Below are 23893 nucleotides of genomic sequence, written 5' to 3' on the forward strand. Positions count from 1 at the left end.
CTGCCTGTGACCCTGAAGGACAGCTGCCTAATCTCCTGGAGCAGGCAAAATACACCAGGTGCCTCTGCTCACAAGGCTGGTGGTAATTCATTCAGAAAGGAAAACCAACCAATAGGAACCTGGAACCTCTACGAGGATGCAGGCCCAGGGCTCAGGTGGCAGCACGGCATGGGGAACTCGGCAGATTTTTTTTCTTTTTTTTTTTTTTGCTATTTCATGATGATATATGTATAAAAGCAGAGCCTCCTCCTCCATGGTGAGGCAGACCTGCTGGTAGGGACAAGGACAAAGAAACAGGGTCCATAGTCAGGGGACCACCCCCTCACGGCACCGTGTCCTGGGCAGAGGACAGCTGGGTGTGCACATGGTGCCCGGTGCACGGGTCCAACTGTCCCTGGCCTGATCCTTCCCTCCAGCCCGCCAGCCTCCACTGCGGTGTCCAAATGGAAGAGACAGACGTTCTATTTCCAAAAAAGGGAAAATAAGCATTCTCGCCTCCCTCCATGTGCACACAAACACAGACTCTTCCGAGCCTTAGATGACACAGGTAACAAGGCCTTTTACCCGCCTTGGTTTTGAACCGGACAATTACTGAAGCACAGCCTGGAGCAGCATTGGACACCACCTCATCTCACAAATGGGGAGACTGAGGCCCAGAATGGGGAGCTCGAGGTCGGCCGTCTCAGCAGTCTGAGCCCAACTAGGGCAGATTTTCCATCTCTGACCCCGAGCCCAAGGCTCCCTCCAAGCAAGTCAAGCCCCCTCAACAGGGCCCAAGGCGCAAGGGCCAGGGGACACCCCCTCAGGTAATACACGTGGCTCCCAGCCAGAGGGAAGGGCATCGTGAGGCAGGTGCAGGATGCAAGGACCGTCGCACACCCCATGGCCAGCCCGAGTCACCAAATGTGGCCAGGGAAGGGCAAACAGGTCCTGTTGTCCCTCTGGTTTAGCCAAGACCGGGGTTCACAGTGTTTCTCTAAACCAAGCTCTAGGCGCTTCTCCAGTCACTCACAAGGCCTCCCCATGAACAGGAACCCAATGGCCCTGGGCCTCCCTCTTTACAAAACCAAAAAGCAACACACACACACACACACACACACACACACACACACACACACACACACACACACACACACACACACACACGGCCGAGCTCTCCCAATGGCCCTGGGCCTCCCTCTTTACAAAACCAAAAAGCAACACACACACACACACACACACACACACACACACACACACACACACACACACACACACACACACGGCCGAGCTCTCCCAATGGCCCTGGGCCTCCCTCTTTACAAAACCAAAAAGCAACACACACACACACACACACACACACACACACACACACACACACACACACACACACACACGGCCGAGCTCTCCACGCTTTCTAGAACATGACCATAAAATACACTTGGACAAGACCACCACAGGCTGACGTGAAAGAGGCGGGCCCCACAGACAGGCCACGGGTCTCTAGCACTTTCCTTCACCTTCTCTGAACCTGGTTCTGCTCCGTTTTAAGTTCTTAGTCTGCAGTCTGGAAAGTCATGGCTGGGCAGCCAGGACAGAAGTTGGGGTGCAGTCACTCCTCCCATCAGCAGTTTCTGCTCACAAGGAAGGGGGGCATGGCTTCCCCTCCCCGCCCCAGGACACCCTGGCTCCCATGGTGACTCAATGTCAAGAGCACACAGAGGGAAGTCTTTGCAGAGGTCTGCGATATCTCAGCAGCTGAGTCCAAGCTGGAGGAGCTGGTGGCTGGGATGCCTCATGGTCCAGGGGAGTGGGGGGGGGGGGTGAAAGGGAGCCCTGGGCCCTGGTCTTGGGCACAGGGAGGTGTCAGGTGCTTCAGGATTCACTGATATCACAGGACAGCGGCTGGTGCATCCAAATCATGGCTTTGACTTCAGAGGAGGCGGGAGAGGGGAGCCTTAGGGGCTGTCCGTGGTAGGCGCGGCGGGGGAGCAGTTTCTCTGAGGCCTCTGTCTCTCAACCTTCTGCAGCTGATGCCAGGGGACAGGAGGGGTGGAAGGCAGGCTACCAGATGAACTCGGCCTACCTTGAGTCAGGGGCAAAATAAAGGAGGTGGCCAGTGGCTTCTTCCATGACTCTCTCCAACCTCTGTCCGGCTCCATTCCAATCACACACATTTTTCTGGCTCTTGGCAATTCTTCTTGGGCCAAATGAAAAGCACCAGAACTATCTCTGACCTGAGCCCCACACCCAAACTGAAGTCTCTGCGGAGAAGAGCCCTGGAGCTGTCCCGCTGCCCTGATACCCAGGCGCTGGGCACCTGGAGGGCATCAAGATGTCGGGTGAGCGCAGGTCTGGCCTGCGCTGAAAAGCCCTCTGGCCATCCAAGCTGGATCCCCGGCAGCCTCAGGGACCGGGCCAGCCTGAAAAGGGCCACAGAGTGCTGAGTAGACTCAATGAGTCCACACAGAGGGTCAGACACTACAGGAGGGCTGTCAGGCAGACCGTACCCCAAATCCCCGAAGCAAGTTCTTCGGCCTCCGCTCACAGGGCCTCCCACACAGGGGCAGGCAGTCACTGCGGCTGCTGGAGACCGGGTGGGGTGAAGCTGGGGCCCTGCCTGAGGAGAGCAGGGACTCTGGAGAAAGAGGTAGGGGTGGGACGACTTTTCCAAAACTTGGGGAGTATTTACACGTCCGGGGTCAGGGCCCAGAGGCCCAAGGTGGGTGAGGCCAGGGCCAAAACAGAGAAGGGAAATACCTGTCTGCACCCTGCACCCTCCTCCCCGCTCGGGGAGCCGGGCTCCCAGCCCAGGGCCTGCCCGAAGGGAGAGAAGAGGCACAACCTGCGTGGGCCGGCGCCCGCCCGCGACCCTCGCCTATGTCCGGAGAGGAGGGGACAGGGGGGTGCTCAGGTGGCCAGGTTGTCGGCCGGGAGGCCGGACATGCGGATCTGGGAACTGCTCTTGCTGAGGATGGAGAGCTGCGTGCCCCCGTTCACCCCGCTGCTGGCCAGGGACGGGTGCCGGTGCTTGAAGTCCATGGTGAAGTAGCGGTTCACCTTCCAGCTGCGCCATTTCCGCTTGATCTCCGCCTGCACCTGCGGGGCGGGGGGCAGGGGGCTCAGACGGCCACTTGTGGGGAGTCACCCTCTCACACCTCACCCACGACCCCCATGCCCTGGGGCCCCACCCAGGCGGGCCCTGCCACCTCCTGCAGCACACTCCCCCCCCACCAACCAACTCCCAGTCTGCAGCTTGCAGCCCTCGAGGTCGCCCTCTGAGGAGCTGACCTTGGCCCCTTCCCAAGTCACTGTCTGAGCAAGACCTCTAATGACTTCCTGGGGCCTGGGGCCTCTGCCTCTGGTTCCCGGTGTGGTGATCCGCAGGCAGAGACAAGCTCCTGTGGCCTTTCAGGAAATCTCTAAAAAGTAGGCCCTCGGGGCAGACAGATCCGGGCTGGAAGCCCTACTCTTGCTGACCTGACCGTTACTCGTGGCTGCAGATGGGAGCCGCCTGGAGAGAGCTTTGAAACCCGGAGGCCCAGACCAGACCCAGAACAGCGACACCCAAATCTCTGGGGTAGGGCACCCATACGTTTTAAAGCTTTCCAGGGGATTCCAATATGCTGTTAGGTTGGAGAATCACTAAAGAAAGCATCCTCCTGGGCAAACACCCACCCCCTGAGTTGCTCTCAGGGTGATGCACGCGGGACCTGCCCAGTTTCTGCGTCCACACCCACCCCTCAGCCGAGCACGTCCGTGTATTGCAGTTCCAACCCACACATCGGCTGAGGGCCTGACAAGCTCCTCACACTCCTACTTCTTGTCCCTCCAGCCAGTCCCTGCGGGGCCCTGTCTGCCTCTCCTTATCTATCCTTACCTGACCCTTCTGCAGGTTACCTGAGCCAATCTTATTTCTCAGATGGAAAATGTGGGGGCGGAGGGGGGAGCAGCCCACCACCATGGTCATGCAGCGAAGACCCACTGGTGCAATGACTTCTGCCCACTCTCTAAAGCCACCCACCCATTCAGTCCCCCCACCCCCACCTCAGCACCTGTTTTCTGGGCTCTACTCAAAAGCATCACCCTAACGGGCTAAGTAGGAGGCTCTAAGACCACAGCTCTGGAAATGCAGAATCACTAGAAGGTTCCAGGACTCTCCCCAGGGTCTCTCAAGCCCCCACTCTACAGGGGATGGGCCTGGCAGGCAGGCTGGCCTGCTGGGGGCAGTGCTGAACTGTGAGCAGCTCCCTACTCAGCACCTATGCCCTTCGACAGCCTCATGAACTGCAGGCACCATTTCCTGTGCCTTGTCCTCTCTCCCTTTCACTTCGTCCTGACTACAGTGTGACCCGGGGTGAGAGCGCTCCCAGGTGGGTCTCTGCTCAGTGGCTGATGTCTTTGTTGGGGGTGGGGTGCACTAGGTACTGGGCCTCAGCTGCACAGCAAGCAAAGTGAGAGCGACTCTGGCCCAGGGTGGAGGCTGTCAGCGAGCCCAGCACAGTTGCCACCCCTCTCCTGGAGGTGCTGGGAGTCCGGCAGAGCCCTGGCCTGGAGGATTGAGCCTGTGTGGCCGGTAGGCGGCACCCTGTCTGTTCCCCACTAAGCCACCTCCGCTGCTAAGAAGGGCAGCTTCTTACCTCCCCGTTCAGAAAGCAGTAGAGAACAGCCACCACGAAGCCCTAGGAGAGAGAATGAACAAAACCTGAGAGTGTTAGCCAGGAACCTCCCCCACGGGGAGTGTGGGAGGCAGAAGGAAGGGGCAGTGACAGCAGGAAGCAGAACAATAAGATGATCTGCATGCGGGCCCCTGTCTGGAAACCTGGGGTAAGAAGGAGAAGTTCTGCTCCACCAAGAACGCCGCACCCCTGGAACCAAGTGGCCGGCGGGGAAGCTCCCTCCCACCAACAACCCTGACCTTGGATCTCACGTTCCCTGGTCAAATCCTTCCCATGCCCAAGGGCCAGATCTATCCTGCTTTCTAGAAAAGGCATAACCTGCAGGCTTAGAATGTTCTCTGGGCTCTACAACTCGCCTACAGTCCTCCTGAGGGCAGTGCTCCCCCAGGACAGAACAGACCTGTCTTTATCCACCACCGCCCCACCTCTGCATCCTTGTACACAGCACACAACACCACGAAAGTGCCCCGTACAGGCTGGGTGTTCAGCTCTTCTCTACATATTCTTGACTTATATCGTGTGCGCTTAGAATTCTTGGGCTGAGGCAAGAACCCCGGGCTGGGATTTTAACGCCGGGGCTTTGTCCATAATCCTCCCAGCCTTGCCAGGTGACACCCTAACAGGCACGAGGGCTTTGAATGAAATGGGGGGAGGGAGAGAGTCGGGTCAGGTACACAGAGTAACTTTCCAGCCGTCAAGGTCAAATGCTTCTCTGTGCAGCTGAGTGAGGGAGAGGCACTCTCTCCTGGGGACACGCAAGGGAACCTCCCCTGCCGCTGCTGCCCCACTCATGTGCCATCTGTTCGTTTACTCACTGTGTGTCCTTGCGCTGACTCATCCACTCCTTCACAGACTCATTCACAACCCTGTCTATTGATTCTTTCCTGCACAGAGTCACCGGCCCTTCAGAGCTCTCGTTCCCTGGATCATTTATTTACGCATCCGTTTGCTCATGCCCCTGTTCAGCTCGCTCAGTTCCTTGTGCCCAGGACCTATGCTGGGGACTTTGAGTAAGACAGAGCTCCAGGACTCATGGGTGCATGGTCTACAGGCTGAAGTCAGGGTGTGGACAGAGAGGTCTCGAGGGTACCCCGCCCACTCCAGGGCCCAGTCTCAGATCGGCCCGGGGGAGACCTGGCTCAGGACACCCAGATGCAGCAGCCAGAAGACCTCAGGGCACCTTCTCATGGGAGCCCAGAGGGTAGACCGCAGACAGGGCTCCCCCAGCTCCCTTTGAATCTAATACCATCACTCCAGAGCCGGAAACACGGAGCCGAGTCTGGTGAAAGATGTCTCCAGCACCGCCACCAAGGTGGAAGCCAGGGCCCCGGCTGCCCGAGTGCTGCCCTCCGCCCCCACCACACTTACCTGGAAAGAGCCCAGCCCGAGCTCAAACACCAGCCTCTCCCTCTTGCTGACATTCTCTGGGGAGAAGGCGAAGACCGTGTAGTGGATTCCAAACAGTGGGATGAGCAGCAGCGTGGAGCGGGCGAGCCGTCTGTCGGGAGAGAGCAAGGCGTCTGCTCCAGGAGCCGCAGGGTATGGGGCTGGAGCCGTGGAGGACAGAGAGGGACAGCTGGGCCCCGTGGACCCCCTCAAGATTCTCTCCCGGTGCGGGGAGTCTGGGGGAGATGGCTGCCCACAGAGCTCAGGCTCCCCAAACTCCCTGGGAAGTTCTGAGGAGACACCCCTCCCGCCCCCTCTGCAGGTGCCCAGAGCTCTCGGCCACGCTGCCATCCTGTGGAACCACCAAAGGTGGGCAGGTGGGTGTGTGATTTACAGCAACTTTGGGGAGGTGCAAAGCTCTCGGGGAAAGTGGGATCAGGGCAAAACACGGCGATGGGATTTGGAAGGACAACACAAGCAAAGCAAACATTCTTCTGCCCTGCAAGGAAGCTCCCCGTGCCACAGAGACAGTCGGCTTTCCTGAGTCTGGGGCCGCCAGGGACGCTCGCAGAGCGTGATGGGGAGGCGCTGATGACAGGGAGGCGGTCGGGGGGTGCAGTGGGTGGACTGCAGAAGGAGAGACCTGGGAGGGATCCTAGGACGGATTTACCGACTCAGGACATGATTACCACCCAGCAGGAGGAAGCTGGGTCAGAGGGAGAGAAGGCTGTCTGCTCGGGTGGGGGTGGGATGGGCAGGGGAGAAATAGCTCCAGGGACCTGGGCTCCCCAAGGCCAGCTCCTCTGGGGTTCCTCCGCCTGCACCTGGTTCTTGGGCCCAGTGGAGTGGGGCTCTGGTCTGAGGAGGGGGGTGCAGCAGCCATGGGAAGACAGCAAGCGTAGGCACCGTGGCAGGTGCTCTTGTGGGTCCTGCTCTGTCGGGGCAGAGGGGCTCCCAGAGGGTCTCCAAGAGTAGGATCCTGTAACCGTGGACCCCAGCACACTGGCTCCCTTTTGATCTCCGTGGAAGAGCCAGTCATGCCCCGCAGGTGCACTCCGCCCCCTGGACCCTTCCCGGAGGGAAGGTACAGCCTCGCCCTCCCCTGGCAGAGCTCAGTCCAGGGTGGTGGACGGCTGGGTATGGGGGCAGCCCTTTGATTTGGGGCAGTTACACCGAGTGCCCCCTCCCTCTTCCCCATCTCAGCTCTTCTGGATTTCAGAAGAAGCAGAATCCATGGAGTCTGAGTGAGACCCTTGGCCTCCCTAACTCTGCTGGGGTAGGGGCGGCGGGGGGGGGGGGGGGAAGAAGTGGGGGAGAGGACCTGAGGAAGGGGAGGGAATAGCCTGGCGAGACCTTCAGGTGGACCAAGGCACAGCCCTGGAAGAAAAAAGTTCCTCGAATGCCTGGCGCCCCCTGATCCTCCCTGAGCTCGCAGGCAGCCCATTCTCCAGGATTTGGGGGTCCCTGGACCACAGCAGGGGTCAATTGCACCTGAGCAGGTCCCAGTCAGAGCCAAGGTGCGGGGCTGGGGTGGTCTAACCTCTCATCCTTCCTCTCATCTGCCCATCCTCCCTCGGATGTGGCTCTCTGAGAGCAGGCGCGCTGCCTGGCTTATTTCCGTCACCTGCCCTGGCCAGCACATGCCAGGCACAGGGCTCACACTCAGAAAGTGTGTGTCCACAAAGAGACAACTGGAGCACAGGACCCAGGATGAACCCCTCGGAGCCCTGAACACTGAGCATGACCTGGGAGCTGTCATCTCTGGGCACCCAGAGCCTCGCACCGGAAGGCAGTGGCGGATGCTAGCTGAAGAATGAAAGTCCAAAAAAAGAGGCAAGCGGCCTGGAAAGGTAGGCCCAGGGCATTGCGTGGGCTCCTCTGGGACCTGCCTAAAGGGGTTACTTGTTATTTATTTATTTATTTGTTTGTTTGTCTTTTGCCTTTTTAGGGCCACACCCGCGGCATATGGAGGTTCCCAGGGGTCTAATCAGAGCTGTAGCCGCCAGCCTACACCACAGCCACAGCAACACGGGATCTGAGCCGCCTCTGTGACCTACACCACAGCTCATGGCAATGCCGGATCCTTAACCCCCTGAGCAAGGCCAGGGATCGAACCCGGAACCTCATGGTTCCTAGTCAGATTTGTTTCTGTTGCACCACTTGACGAGAACTCCTAAAGGGGTTACTTTAGAAGCGCGGCTTCGTTGAAAAAGCTGAGGAGGGAAGGCAGCCCTGGGACGGGCCTGCGGTCCCTGTCCTCCTCCCTGCCTCTCTAGCAAATGGGCCTGTTTCAGGGACCTGTCCCTACAGTTTGAAAAGTGCCCCGGAAACCAAAAAGCCACACCTTCCCGGCTTTCATGGTGGCAGTGGATGGGATGGTTCCACATATGGGAGGCTCAGCCTTGCAGGCAGTTCCCAGCCCCGGGTAGAAGGGAACGCTGGGCATGCACGGGGGTGCCCCGAGTGCAGCCCAAGGGCAGGTGTGGGGCACCCCAGTGACTCCAATGGGGCAGCGGAGGCAGCTGAGGAAGTCCCTGGGGCTCAGAGTTCTGGGAGCCCACCCAAGCCTTGGAACAGGGACACAGGGTGTGAACTTTGGGCCCCCTCCTTGAGGCATCACAGAATCACCCTATGATGTGCTTAACCCAGAGGCAGTGACACTGGGCCTTAGCCTCTGTCCTCCTGCTCGAGGAGGCGTCAGTGGTCAGCAGGGGCCTACAGAACACCAAGAAGATCCCCGCAAGGGGATGTTGGAAAAGGCTGGAGATGCCCCAGGCTTAGGACTCCCTGGGTTCAAATCCTCACCAGCTACATGGCCTTGGGTGAGTCATTTTACCCCTCTGGGCTTCAGTTTTCTCCCCTGTAAAAAGGAAAATACAAGTGCCCACCTCAGAGCTTTGCTGTGGGAAGTAAGTGGCTCAGCACTTGAAGTGTGAGGGAGGGGCCGGCCCCACCCAGGGGACAATCCAAATGAACTCGTTGGAAACAAGGTGGCGGTTGTAAAAATGGACACCCCGAGAGGTGGAAGCCCACAGAGGCTTCAAAGCTGCTTCCTGCTCAGCACTGGCCAAGCCCCGGCTGCTCCCACAATGGCCACAGCCCCTCCCCTGCAACTTCCCCCGCCCCAGGCCACGAGGTTGCAGAGAACTCACAAGACACACAGATGTCAACATGCAGCAGCCGGGAAAGGGCTCGGTGCTGGGGGCACAGGCTCGCTCCCCGCGCTCCTCCAGCCTCGGAGGACGCAAGCTCCAGGCGGTGGCCGCATGCGCCCCCCCTCCCGTCCAGGCCACGCGGCCACAGCCCCGCCACGCACACTTACAGAGTAATGGTGGACAGTTCTGACATCTTGCAAGAGTGCTGCTGCGCCCGCTGTGGCTTGCAGTAGCATTTCTGCACGCAGCTGCTGGATGTGACAAGATCAGCATGTCTGTCAGCTGGGGGCACCGAGGAAACTGAGGGGGAGTCAGAGCGACACGGCTCACGGGGTGGGCAGAGAGGCCCAGGGGTGCAGACGGGGCCAGGTGTCCCGTGGAGGAGGAGAAGGAGGAAGCCGAGGGCCAAGACACGGTCAGCTCTAGACATAGACACACGCCCCTGCGGACACATGTGTGCGCGTGAACACACTTCCACACACGCGGGCGCTCACACTGGGAACGCGGCAGGTGGTGGAGTTGGCAGGGAGGGGCCTGGCTAGGGGCCTCAGGCAGGGACCAGGAGCCGGCTCCAGGGTCAGCTCCAGGCTCAGAGCAGGGCCTGGCCAGAGGCTACTCAGCAAGATGGGCCACAAGACAGAGACTCGTGCCATGGGCCTCACGCTGGCCCAGCCCGGGGCCCAACAGGCCAAGAATCAGGCCAGTCTGGGCTTGCTTGGGAGAACCAGCTGGCAGGTCCACGGGTCTCCCCCAACCCCTCCTTCCTCTGCCCGCCCCTTCCTCTCTCAGAGCTGCCAGCCACCTCAGGGTGGGCCTAAGGGGTGCAGAGGTTGGATGGATGGAGCAGATGGTTCATTAGTCTAGACCTAGACCTAGGCTCGTGCCAACCCCTGTGACAGGCACTGTGCATTCACCACGTGACTTCGAATTAGATGAAAAATCCACTTCCTTGGCTGCCCGAGCCACACTGCAAGGGCTCCACGGCTACGGGTAGCTAGGGGTTCCCATGCTGAGCACAGGTCTGGGGCAGTTCCTTCGCTGCTGAGAGTTCTACTGCATGGCGCTGCCAGACTTCCTGATACAAGCTCAAGGGGCAGGAGTCGAGGGCTGAGAGAGCACCTCTCGGGCCCTGCCCCACTCTCCACAAAAACGAGTCATCTTAAGGAACCATCCAAGGTGGGCCCAGGATGCCCATCCAGCTCTGCCTGTCACTGGGTGAAGCACAGGGCTTCCACCTCCTCACAGAGGCCTCAGGCTCGATTCCCACCCCTTCTAGCTCCTCATGGTCAGGCTATGACTGCACTGGCACGAGCCATTTTTTTTTTCCTTTCCTGACAAGCATGTACAAGATGGAGTAAGAGCTGTGTCATCTGTCAGACTGCAAAAGAGGTACCCACTTCATACCCTCTCCTCAGGCACCATGTGGCACTGAGCTCCTGGTACCTGCTGGTGAACTCATGGACCGGAGGGGGGGTCCGATGCAAATGAGAACAGATTTGCACCAACAGAATCTTTGGCGTTCATGGATTTGTAATTTGTGATCCCAACTCTTTAAAGATCTGAAGGTCCTTGACATGCAGTGACATGTCCTTTTGCTGAGGCAAACGTCTGAATCACACACTTCAAAGATAGGGGAAGCTGAGCTCCACCCAGCATCCTTGCCTCAGTCAGGTCTGTGGCTCTCATTCCATAAACAGCATCTTCCATTCACACCAGACTATGAGGTAGGCGCTACTGGACCATTTTACAGGCAGGGGATGTGAGACATGTTAAGATGCTCTGCTCCCCAGCGTGGGGTCCCCAGACCAGCAGCAGCACCACCACCCGAGAGCTTGTTAGAAATGCAGAACCTCGGATGCTACCTCGGACCTGCCGGCTCAGAACTTGCATTTTAACAAAATCCCTAGGGAGATCCACATAGAAATGAAAGTTCCAGAAGCACTGCTGTAAGGAAGCCAAGTGTTAGAGAAGTTTCTTCATGTGTCTCAATGACTGCCAAAGGTCTGTTTTGTATATATACAAAGAGAAAGATGGACACATATGTTTTTGTCTATAACTGAAAGAGCTGAATTGGGTATTCAGGAATGAAAGCCATTCTCATCTTCTCATTTATTCTCTATTTTGTCCAGGTCGAGAGGTTGACGACTCTCTCCTCTAGCCTGTGGCCTGATTCCTCAGCCCTGGCCTGGGTGAGCCATAGAAGTCAGGGTCCAGGAGCCCGAGAGCCCAAATCTCAGATGTTACTTCCTACACAAGAGGCTTAAACTCTCACCCTGAGTTTTAAGGCTTCAGCTGTTCTCCTCTGAGACATCTCCTGGAGTTTCCAAATTGTCCCTGCTCTTCCTGGGCGCTGGATACCATAAATATAGACTCCTCTGGCTTCTCCAAAGTCGGCTAAAGGCCATTTGGTGGCAAGTTAGCTGGAAAATCAGACCCCAGGAAAGACATGCACCTCTGAGGGGGGAGGCGGGGAGGGCACATCAAAGCGGGACCTGCTGCCCGGGAGCGCTCTCGGGAGAAGGATCCAGGGTCAAAGGTAAGGGTCCTTCTTTCCAATTACTCCCCTTCCCCTAAACCTCCAACAACTGTTCCAGAGGGTCCGATGAAAAGAACCAAAAATGGAAGAGAGCAGCAGAAAAGCCAGAGACAGGATGAGAAAGGAAAATGTTAGAATCTTTGAGAAGTCACCGAAATTAGTGAAAAAAAAAGGAAAAGAAATGCAATCGAAAGGAAGGGATAAGCCGAAGCTGGCTGATCAACTGAGGTCTGAATTGGACCCAAGGGAGGATAAGGAGCCCAGGCAGGGGCACCAGGCAGCGGGTGCCTGGGGAGCAGCATCAGCATGAATCAGAAGGCAGGAGACCTGGCAGCAGGCGCGCGGCTCGCACCCACATCTGGAAGTCAGGGAGCCCTGGGTCCCAAGCCTGGTTCTGCCACGGGCTCTGCTCTGTGTCTGCAGGAAGGTCAAAGCCTTTCCAGGTATCAGCACTGCCATCTAAAACCAGGGATGCAGCCCTTGGTTTCTTTGGGCCCTGCTTTGGTCTCAAGCTAAACTCCATGAATGTTTTAGAGTCTTTGGTGTGCAAGGCTGCCTGAGCCGTAGCTCCAGGATTAGCACCAGAGGTGCCAGCAGGGGAACCCTTTGAGGGCAGCACCCTGTCTATGTCACCCTGATCCTAGCATTCAGCATGGCGCTGGACACCACGCAGGCTCACAGAATGTCCCGATCTGAGCTAAACATTCTCCCCAGGGTCTCTGATGCTAAGGTGCTGTGCACCCCCAGAACCCCAGCCCCGTCTGCAGGGAGGCATTCTGCACCACCCCAGGACTTCAGCCAGAAGCCCAGCTCAGCAGATCTTGAAGCTGCCTGCCCATTCCTCTCCTCCGCCACCACTGAGGCTGCGCCAGCCCTCTGTGCCCGCAGCCCGACCTGGACGGTCAGGGTACCTGAGCTCAAAGCTTTGTCTGGCCACTGACTTGCTGATCTTAGGTACTGCCACTTTCTTTCTCTGGGCCTCAGTTTCTCCATCTGCAAAGCGGGGGCAACCATTCCCTACTGCCAATCCCCAACAGGAACTGTCAGGATAGGCTGCTCCTAGACAGGCGAGGGGGTGCTTTGGAAGGGGAAGAGGGAGTGCCATGCCAACTGGGAGCCTCCGGCTGTGGGCCGAGCTCCTGGGCCAGGAGCTCCCCGGCTGCCTCGCCACACCGTGGCCTGTCTTCAGGGTGAGCGTCATCTTTTCTGCTCTGGGGAGGCCACAAGGCTGCTGAGCTTTATAGGACATCATGTGTCTGTTCTCCTTCCTTTACCCCAAGGGGCCTGGTAGACTTGCTGGTGGGGTCCCCCAGGGAAACACAGATGGGCTGTCCCTCCCCAACCCCACACCCAAGAGCCAGCTCCCAGCACCCATCTTGCGGGGGGCAGGCCGCTGGGAACAAAGCCGCATCGTGCAAGGCCAGGAAGAGAGGCTCTCTGTGCAGGTGATGTCTGCCTTGAAACCTCACCCTCCACTGTCTGAGCCAGTTGGCTTCTCACACAGGTAAGCTCCGGTCTCCAAGAAAAGGCAGGCTAACCCTAACCCAAGGATGGGGCCGAGCCCCAACCCCTTCCCCCAAACACATGTTTAGCCCAACCCAGGCCCACACTCCATGCCTGGCCCAAATCCTGCACAAGCCTTGAGCCCAGCCAGGGTAGCTCAGGGCCAGCACGCCCAGCCCCACACATCCTTCTGAGGCTGGGTCGGGAGCGCTACCTTGGGCTAGAGAGGAGGGCAAACCCTTATCATCTGAGCCGCTGGAACCAACCTACAGGAAAGGGAATGAATGCTGGTCTGAGGGCACAGGCGGGGGCTCCTCTTGGGCTTTCTTGGGGACTTCTGGGCTTAGATTTGTTCTGGAAATGGAAAAAACCAGAAAGCTATTGCGGGCAGAGCAGAAGAGGCTTCTCAGCCCAACACATAACTCTGGGGACCCAAGGGGCCTTGGACACAGCCCGGAAGTGCCCCCGCCCACCATGTCCTAGTCCCTTTTAATTCCCCCCAGAGCTTCCCTGTCTCCCCACCGCGCAGCAGCAGACACCTCCCAGCTCAGAGCACTCCAGGCGGGGCAGGATTGCACAAGGTGGGAACCCACTGGGAGCTCTGCTTCCAGAAAGCCTTGTTTCACAGCATCTTCTTGCCTGTACATTCCTCGAGGCCAGGAATGATGGCCCAGTCAAGCCGGACTCAAGGGCCTACCTGCTCTGTCGCTCTGGCTTTACTCTGTCCTACTGGATCCATCTCACTTCACTGATAACTAGTTCCCTCAGCTGTAACATGGGGATTATACTTAAGCCAGATTTGCAAGGTGTCCCTGAGCGCTCACTGTGCATGGACTGAATGGCAATTTTTTAAATGCTCTGCAGTTCTTAGCAGCGAGGCCAGTTGGATTATTTCTCACTTTCACCCCTGGGGTCTCCCTGACCCTGGAAACACTCAAACATGTTTCTGCACAGCACGGCATCAAGCTGCTCCCTTGCCCCACATCAGCCCTCCAACCCGGCGTGCAGACCACACATCCACCTGACGTTTAATCACCGGGGCCTGAGACAAAGGCAAGTTCAGATTTCTCTAAAAAACAGAATCTGCTGAGACTTCAAGGGAATTTTTTACACGAGAAAAGCAAACCAACCACAGGCAGACCTCGGAGATATGGGTTCGGTTCCAGACCAGCCCAATACAGCAAACACCGCAATATGCGAGTCACATGAATTCTGTGGTTTCGCAGTGCATATAAAGGTTAGGTATACACCATCCTACAGTCTGCTGAGTGTTCCATGGCATTATGTCTTTAAAAAAACAATTTACATATCTTGATTAAAAAATACTTATCGCAGAGTTCCCGTCGTGGCGCAGTGGTTAACGAATCTGACTAGGAACCATGAGGTTGCGGGTTCGGTCCCTGCCCTTGCTCAGTGGGTTAAGGATCCGGCGTTGCCGTGAGCTGTGGTGTAGGTTGCAGACGTGGCTTGGATCCCGCGTTGCTGTGGCTCTGGCGTAGGCTGGTGGCTACAGCTCCGATTAGACCCCTAGCCTGGGAACCTCCATATGCCGCGGGAGTGGCCCAAGAAATGGCAAAAAGACAAAAAAAAAAAAAAAAAATACTTATCGCTAAAAAAACCCTGATCATCTTTGAGTCACAGTCGTAACAAAGATCGCTGACTGGGAGTTCCTCTTGTGGCTGAGCAGTAATGAATCCAACTAGGACCTGTGAGTAGGCAGGTTCAATCCCTGGCCAAAGCTGCTCAGTGGGTTGAGGATCCGGTGTTGCTGTGAGCTGTGGTGTGGGTCGCAGATGCAGCCTGGATGCCGCATTGCAGTGGCTGTGGTGTAGGCTGGCAGCTGCAGATCCTATTCAGCCCCTAGCCTGGGAACCTCCATATGCCGCACATGCAGCCCTTAAAAGAAAAAAAAAAAAAAAAACCTTTTTAATTAAAAAAAGATCACTGATTACAGAGTACAACAAATATAATAATGAAAAAAGATGAAATATTTTGAGAATTACCAAAATGGGACACAGAGACATGAAGTGAGACAATGCTATTGGAGAAATGGGGCCGACAGACTTGCTCAGCTCACGGTTGCTGCAAAACTTTCATTTGTCATAAAGACAATATCTGCAAAGCACAGTAAAGCAAAGTGTGATAAAACAAGGTATGCCTGTAGCTGGTTCTTTCAACATTTGTACTTAAGCGTATGAATGCCATGCTAATTACAGCTGGTTCTCAGCCGTGTGTTGGAAGGCTGGCAGGACTCCACAGCCCCTAGCCTAAGATTCCTTGAAAACTCCGGCACCACCCCTCTCCCACTCCAGACCCCAGGGCTCCTGCCGCCTGGAGCAGGATGGCCAAAGCGTGTTCTGGGGTCAGTAGAGCATCCTGATTCCGGCTGCGGCTGAGCCCCTGTGTGTGTCCCTTCCTGCACAGGCACAGTGAGAGGAAGCTAGGAAAGCCCCCGGAGACCTCAGAAAAAGAAAGATCCTACCAGGAAGCAAGGCAGCAGGACGGGGGTGAGGAACCAAGGCTACTTAGAGCTCTAAGGAGAAACAAGGCTGGCTTTGCTACCTGCCGGCTGCGGAGGCCCCAGACACTGGTTAGTGTGAGAGGCAAGCTGGCCTCAAGCGGGACAAACAAGCCGGCACAAGGACAAGGTTTGTGACACTGGACAGGAAGATGAGGGGAGCAGTGGGGCCCCGTTGTGTGGCTCTTGGAGCCCAAGGCAGGAGTGATTTCTCCAGGGCAGTTTGTTGCCGAAAGCCGGGCCCACTGGCCCCTCAGTGCAGGGCCTCCGAGACACTGTGGCTTATGTGGACGAACAATTTCCACATACATAACTGAGACATATTAGCAAAAGTTGGTACAAAATTGCAAAAATATTAAAAAATAAAAGAAGGTGAATGCATAGCCGTAAAAAGGAGGGGAGGAGGTGGCCACTGCCATCAGCCCGCATGCAGGGAAGACAAGCCTGACCAAGCCGGGCCCACTGCCCATCGTCCCCCCACCCCCCTGCCCCCAGCACCCGGGGCAAGGGCTTCCACAACAACGGGGACCCAGGCCGAGCACGGGGACCAGGGAAAGTTCCATCGACCTGGGGAAGCCTCAGGGAGCCTGAGAGAAAGATCTGGGACTGCTCCCCAAGCGGTCCCTGCCTCTCGCTCTCTCCAAGAGAATGGCCAGGTAGAGGAGCCCTCTGCCGAGTCTCTCTGCGGTCTCATTTGTCCCCTGGGCAGCCATCAAAGTTCCGAGCCCCAGGCTGGGGTCTCTGACAAAGGCAGGACCAGCCCCCCACTAATGACACCTTCTAACCTGTTCTCTTTTTAAACTGAGAAAGCAACACTCATGGCTTCTGCTCCAGGGAATTGTCCTCAGACTCCTTGCGCCTATCTGGCCCCTTCAGCCAACCATGGGGGACCCAACCCCTCCCCAGCCTCGGACATGTCCTGACAGCCCTCACACCCGGCTGCTCAAGCTCCCGATCATAAGGCAAGAAGGGCGAGATGGGAGACGCTCAGTGGGAACCAGAACGAGGGGAGGGCTGGGAGCGGGGTGGGACAGAGCAAGCAGGAGCAGGCTGTGAGGGACACGGCTGCAGAAACCCACCAAGTGGCCAGGAAGGGGGAGAAACCCTACGCTCAACGATCTCAACACGCCAGATGTTCCTCTGCTCAGGGAGGAGGGAGCTGCAGGAGACGACCGGACCCAGAAGCAGAGCTGTGCTAGTGGGGCCTGAGCAACATGCACACACTGGGCTGGGGTGGGACATCCAGCAACACTTTCCCCAGGGGCTTTCACGAGCTTCCACAGAACCCAGATTCCCAATGGAAATCCAACTTCTAAACAACCAAGACCCTACCTCCCCTAGGGAATGTGGCATTTTCCATCTTGATTCCCTAGTGAGACATGGGATCTGTCATCTCTTCCTCTCTCTTTTCTCTCCATGTTATCACCATGCAGATTAGGGGCTCCTGGACTGGCTGAAGGATAGGTGGGCAACTCCATTTTAAAGGCACCTTCATCTGAAAGAAGTCTTGCCAATGCCCGAGCTAAGGTTCCCTGCCAGCAAAGCCCAGGCCTTCTCCTCCGGGACCCGAGGCAGGGCCCACACAGCTTCCCACAGGGGTACTTACAAGTAGATGCTGGACTCATTGCCTCCCATGTCTGGCGACTGAAGTTTCTGCACCAGGATGACAATGATGCCGATGAAGAGGACAAAGTTAACCTGAGAATCAAAGAAAAATACCGATGGAACCGATTCTGAGTAAAGCCTTTCTTTCCACACCCTGCCTCTGCACGGGCGGTATCCCCCCGACAGAGCCCTCTCCGCATCCAGCGAAGACCCCATCTAGACGTCTCATCTCAGAGGGCGAGTATGAGAACACTCATTGATCTCCTCAGCCTCCCACAATATCATTGAAATGACAGAACAGGGCGCTGAAAAAGAATCCCCTGAGAAACAGCAAAGATTACATGAGCGAGCCAGAAAAGCAAGCGGCTCCTGGAAGAGAAAGAACAACTGGGGCGAGGGTGATGGAAAAACAACAACGCCAAGCAGATAGAGAAGAGGCTGTTGCAGAGGGAAGAGCTGTCCTCTGGAGAAACTCCAAGTTCAGAGTCACTGAATACGGAGAACCAGAATGGACAGCCATAAATATTATTCATTAAAGGGCTGCCTGGGAACGGCAAGAGCACTGACCTTCAGACAGAGGTCGAGGACAAAAGCTCTCCTATCAAAGTGGGACGCTTGTGGATGGTGAGAAAGGAGGTGGGAAGGGAGCAAAGGAATACAAACAAGGCATGAGAGGGGACGACGCGGCAACATCCTCCAGCTGCGGCGCAGCAGTGCTCAAAGAAAATGAATGTGCCTCCGAACACTTAGTAAAAGATAATGAACACTTAAAATGAAAACATTAAACATTCAAATCAAAATCTAGAGAAAGAGTACCCCGAATTTAACTTCTATAAGAAGGAAATTAAAGTAAAAATTCATTAAGGAATAGGAAAAAAGGGAGACTTGATCAATAAAAATAATTTTTTTTTTGGTTTTGTTTTCTTGGTTTTCACAGATCAAGTAGAAAACCCAGGAGAGCTAGGTTCTGTCAGTCTTGCTTTCTTTTTTTTTTTTTTTTTGCTTTTTTTTGGGGCGGGGGGCATACCCATGGCATATGGAGGTGCCCAGGCTAGGGGTTGAATGGGAGCTATAGCTGCCGGCTTACACCACAGCCACAGCAACACCAGATGCCTGACCCACCAAACTAGGCATCTGCATGGATCCTAGTTAGATTCATTTCCACTGTGCCACAATAGGAACTCCCAAGTTTGCTCTCTACTATATGCCCAGTGTCTAATCAGTACCTGAAATTTAGCATAGTGAATACTATTAACTTCATATATTAGTCCAAAATGAGAAAATGCAATTAAACCAACATAGGTATGAAAAAGAGGACAAGACAACAGATGTATAGAATATTTTAAATCGTCACAAGGAAGGGAGTTCCTGCCCTGGTGCAGTGGGTTAAGGATCCAGCATTGCAGCAACTATGGGATAGGTCACAGCTGCAGCTTGGATTTGATCTCTGGCCTGGGAACTTTCATATGCCACAAGTGTGGCGCAAAAAAAAAAAAAAAAAAAAAATCATCGCAAGCAAAAAAAGAACAACATGGGGAAATATAAATCAGCAAAAATTAAATCAAGAAGATATAGAAAGTCAGAATGCAGCAATGGCCTCAGGGGAAATTTAAAAAATAATCAAGAATGCAAGCAGTGAAAGACACCAGCTCAGAAAATTTTACCAGCCAGTTTCATAATACCTTTAGGAAGATGTAATTTACATACTACTCATTATTTAAAAGCAACTAAAAAGAAAACTCCTCAAGTTACCTATGAGGTTAACAAAACCCTGCTACAAAACCCAGACAAAGACAGAAAGTGTACACACACACACACTTAAAACCAGAAAACTTATAAAGCGCAATGTAGAAACTATAAACAAAGTATTAACAGAGAGAATTCTGCAAGGCATTAAAAGAACAAACAGATCATGGCCATTAAGGTTTTATGCCGGGAATACAAAATATCTACTGCCGTATGTTACATTAATAAATTAAAAACAATGAGCTACCTTTAACCCCCAAGAAGACTGGCAAATAGTTCTGTGATTGAAACATCAGCAAAGACATGATGTTGCTCTCTGCTTGCGGAGAGCAATTTGTCATTCACAGAAATGTTAAATGCATACGCCCTTTGTCGCAGAAATGCCACTCCTGGAGATTTACTCTAAAGACATATTGTGGATAAGTAATGAGATCCTGCTGGTACAGCACAGGGAACTATATCCAGTCACTTGTGATGGACCATGACAATGTGAGACGATAATGTGAGAAAAAGAATATACATATTCTAGATATACATAGAATGACTGGGTCACTTTGCTGTACAGTAGAAGCTGACAGAATGCTGTAAATCAACCACAATGGGGAAGAAACATGAAAGACAGTCCTAAAGACACATTCACTCATACGCAAAGATACACACAAATACAGCCACTGCAGCATTGTTCATCATGAAGATAAACTGAACTGTTACAAACATTCATTGCCAAGGAAATGATCACCTCAACCGATATCTCCAAAAAGGCTTTGATAAAATTTGACACAAATGCCTGATTTGTAAAAAAAAAATGCACAATGAAACAAGCCAGGCATAGAAACTTTCCTAATTCAGTGAAGGGTAACTGACCAAAACTATAGCAAACATCCCCCTCAACAAAACCAAGAAATAAATGGTATAAATTTTGGAAATGAAGAGTAAAAGCATTTTCATTTATAGGTTATATATTTTTCCATAGGAGCCAATTGAAAAGAGATAAGAACCAATGAAAGAACGTCAAAAGGTAACCAAGAAAAGAAAAAAATACATAGAAACCAAAAGCTTCCCTAAACACTAGCACAAATACACCCACTAGAAAATATAATGAAAGAATGATTCCTAGACCTGGTACGAGCACAAACTGAAAGACACCATAAAAGCAAACTAAATAAGACAACCAAAAAAAAACTGTCCAAAATGACTGAATACATGGAGAATCACACCACGTTCTCAGAAGGGAAAACTCAGTATTTTAAGAACATCACTCTCCAAATTTGTTTATAAAGTCAGTGGAGTTCCTACAAAAATCTCAACCTGATTTTTTTTTTATTTTTTTGCAACTTGACAAATTTGCAAGTCCATCTGAACAAATAAATGTGCAAGAAAATTCTAAAAGGAAAACAAATAAGGAAGGGGAGATTAGCATGCCAGAGTATCAAAATATGCTCCCAGGTTCCAGTAAGTAGCACAATGGGTTATTCAACACAGGAATGGCCAGATAGATTAGCAACATGGAGTAGGAAGTCTGTAACTAATAAACACAAGCAGAGTACATCAAGTGTTTATGATAAAGTAACATTTCGACATCATGGAGAAAGAGTGACCAATTCAATAAAAAGAATTGAGAGGGTGGAATGCCTATTCATTGGGGAGAAATACCAGGTAAAATTAGGTATCATTTCAGATCAAACAGAAATAAAATTTCAGCTAAAGACATGCTAGTAATAATTCAATCTACAAAATTATTACAAAACAATTAAGGATGTTTTTTACATCTTATGACTGGGAAAGGCCTCCATAAACAAGAAATAAGGCTCAGAATTATGACGAGAAAGCCTGATGGTTTGACTATATAAAATTATGCAATCTTTGAAGTATACTGACAACATGTATAACAGATAAAGTGTTATTATCTATCAAACAGTAAGGATAAAAGCTGGGCTAGGAAGAAAAAAAAAAAGAAAAAAAAAAAAAAAAAACCTGGGCTAGGGGAGTTCCCATCATGGCACAGTGGAAATGAATCCGACTAAGAACCATGAAGTTGCGGGTTCAATATCTGGCCTCGCTCAGTGGGTTAAGGATCCGGTGTTGCCGTGAGCTGTGGTGTAGGTTGTAGATGCGGCTCGGATCTGGCATTGCTGTGGCTCTGGCGTAGTCCGGCGGCTACAGCTCCAATTCAGCCCCTAGCCTGGGAACCTCCATATGCTGCAGGTGTAGCCATAAAAAGACAAAAGGGGGGGGGGTGTCCCGTTGTGGTGCAGTGGAAATGAATGCAATTAGTATACATGAGGATGCAGGTTCAATCCCTGTCCTGGCCTCACTGAGGTGCAGTGGATCTGGTGTTTCGGTGAGCTGAGGTATAGGTCGCAGATGCAGCTCAGACCCCATGTTGCTGTGGCTGTGGTGTAGGCTGGCAGCTGCAGCTCTGATTTGACCCCTAGCCTGGAAACTTTCATGTGCCACGGGTGCAGCCCTAAAAAAAGAAAAAAAAAAAAAAAAAGCTGTGCGAAAATTTAAATGATTGATTTTGCAAATGCAGTCAATGATATGGGATACCCTTTCCAATCCATGAATTCTACGTCTAGAATTTAGTTCTAAAGATATATTCCTTCACATGTGCTCAAAACCATACATGGAACTATTCCTAGCAGCATCTTTCATAATGAGGAACAATGGGAGAAATAAGATAAATGCCCAATACTAGGGGAACAGCTAAATAACTTGCGTATCCATGTGGCCGAACAGAACATAGCCATGGAAAGGGAAGAAGCTGGTTTGTGTGGCGACCTCCTTCTTCCTCCTCCTTCCCCACCTGCCCACCAAGTCCCCTGTCTCTTCCCAGCTCTTTATCCCAAGGACACTCACCATTATGGAGCCAACCACAGGGCCTTTGATCACCCACCACAGAACTGTGTTGTCATTCATATCCCAGCAGCTGCCAAACAGACGGAGGAAAAGAAGGGAGATTACCCTTGGGGGTCGGGACCCTTGCAGGACAATGCCTCTGGCTCCGTGGGTGCCACCTCCTCCCCTGAGCTGAGGAGGGCTGGCTGGAAGGGGAGCTCTCGGGCAGCCTGCACAGGCAGCCCAGCCCTGATTCAAATGCCTTGATCCTTCCCTCTGCTCCCCAACAAGGTAGGAGTTGGAGCCCCAGGCTATGTTCCTCCTTCAGGCTCGGGGCCCTTGGGGATGCGACCTCACCCTTAACACTCTCCCTCTGAGAACAGACTCTGAGCTGGGCCCAGAAGTGGAGCAGGGCTTCGAAGCCTTGCACGTTCTAGGTCTTGGTTGAGGTGTGGCTGGGTGGGCCCATCTGCACAGCGGGTGCCAGGCCCGACCCTGGAAGGTTTGTCTGAGACAGCTGTCATGGAGTCAGGGTCGAGAACCACCTGGAAGAGCGCACTTGGGGCTCCAGCCCTGGCTCTCAGCCGGTACTCACCCTGTATCATCGAAGTAGAGCCGCAGCACTGTCCACACAGACACACACACAGTTGGGGTCCCTGGAGAGCAAGAAAAGGAGCCCTGTGATAACAGGAAAACCAACAGGCCCAGCGTCCCCATCAGACTTGGGGTCCTCTCCCTCTCGGACCTGGAGTCCTGGGGACCCTAACACACATCCAGGCCTCCCGGGGGTCCGTGTCTCCCCCAGACCCTGGGCTTCTCGTCTCTCAGAAGGACTCTGGAGCACACCCCTCCCAGGAGGTGGGCTTTCTCCAAGGAGAAGAGCAAGAAAGGGTCCAGGAACCAGGAGTGTGCGTGCCATCAGCTGCCGGCGCGGCAGCGCCTCCCTCTGATCTGATGCTCCCGGGGCAGCGGGACCACGGACATCCCGGGCCATGAGGCCTGAGCCTGCCCAGGCCCCAGCCAGTGACCTACCCCAGCCAATGATGATGTACCAGTAGAAGTATCTCCTCTCGGGAAAGAAGGTCTCCACCAGCAGGGTGAAGAGATACAGGCCCTCGATGAACAGCCAGAAGTAGTTGGATACAACACAGTAGTGGAAGAAAACCATCACCGCCTTGCACTCCAACTGCAGGGAGAATGGGGAGGGGAACAGATGTGAGAGCCCCCACCCCCGCCAGCCCCCACCAAACCCTGAAAATCCAGCCCAGCAGAACCGGGGGAATCCTGAGGACGCTCCAGCTTTGGCATGCTCAGGCTCAAACACCCCATGGATTCAGTTCAAAATTGCAGCATCCTATGAGTCTGAGTTGGCCAGCGTGTCCAGGCTCATTCTTCCCACCCCTTCTGCCCCCTCCCGCTCCCCCACAGGAGAGGTGAGCAAGAAGGACCCTGCAGGAAGCGACTTGATAAAATAAAGGTCTTGGTTTCAGACATGGCATAGGTGGGGGGATACCCCTGGGCCCTCAGAAATCTCACAGAGACGGCCTCCGGGGTGCCCTTCCCAGTCAAGGTTTGTGCTCTTGGCTGTTCTCATCCTGCCCCATCAAAGCCCATCTTTCCTGCTTACCTCTAAAGGTATGAGGACTGGGGAGCTGATCTGGAGAGAACCCTAGCCAATCAGTCCCTTGGCGCCGACTTAACATGACCGAGGGCCAGGCCAGCCCTCTCCCCGAGCCCGGTTTCCTCCTCAGCCAAATGGGACTGGGCATTTCCACCCGACCCTCTTTAACTGCTCTGCCAAGTACACGCACAGGCTGGCCGAGGGACAGGAGGTGAGGCCACGCTGGGGGCTCACTGGCTACGAGGAACCTCAAGGTCATTCCTGGACTGCTGTGTTCCCTGCGGTCGACGCCCTAACCTGCAGGAGCACGCCCAGACGGCGGCCAGG

General features: G+C 54.2%; 1 protein-coding gene across 6 annotated transcripts in view; it reads right to left on the reverse strand.

Moving 5' to 3' along the window:
* Nucleotides 1-464: 464 nt before the first annotated feature.
* The window catches only part of ADCYAP1R1 (ADCYAP receptor type I), a 54863-nt gene continuing 31434 nt past the window's right edge, over nt 465-23893 (reverse strand). For 2 of the 6 annotated variants that reach the window (XM_021078472.2, XM_085004764.1), the window contains exons 10-17: nt 22978-23131; nt 22541-22601; nt 21967-22036; nt 17363-17454; nt 9367-9450; nt 6027-6156; nt 4620-4661; nt 465-3078 (exon numbers count right to left, since the gene is read on the reverse strand). In XM_021078472.2, the coding sequence (XP_020934131.1) occupies nt 2890-3078; nt 4620-4661; nt 6027-6156; nt 9367-9450; nt 17363-17454; nt 21967-22036; nt 22541-22601; nt 22978-23131 (822 nt within the window). In that variant the 3' untranslated portion in view covers nt 465-2889. 6 annotated transcript variants of the gene reach the window in all.

The sequence above is a fragment of the Sus scrofa genome, chromosome 18, assembly GCF_054392235.1.
Source record: "Sus scrofa isolate SSC_HxYL_T2T_F1_AM1 chromosome 18, Sscrofa_HxYL_maternal_Yorkshire_Landrace_v2.0, whole genome shotgun sequence".
NCBI classification, from domain to species: Eukaryota; Metazoa; Chordata; class Mammalia; order Artiodactyla; family Suidae; genus Sus; species Sus scrofa.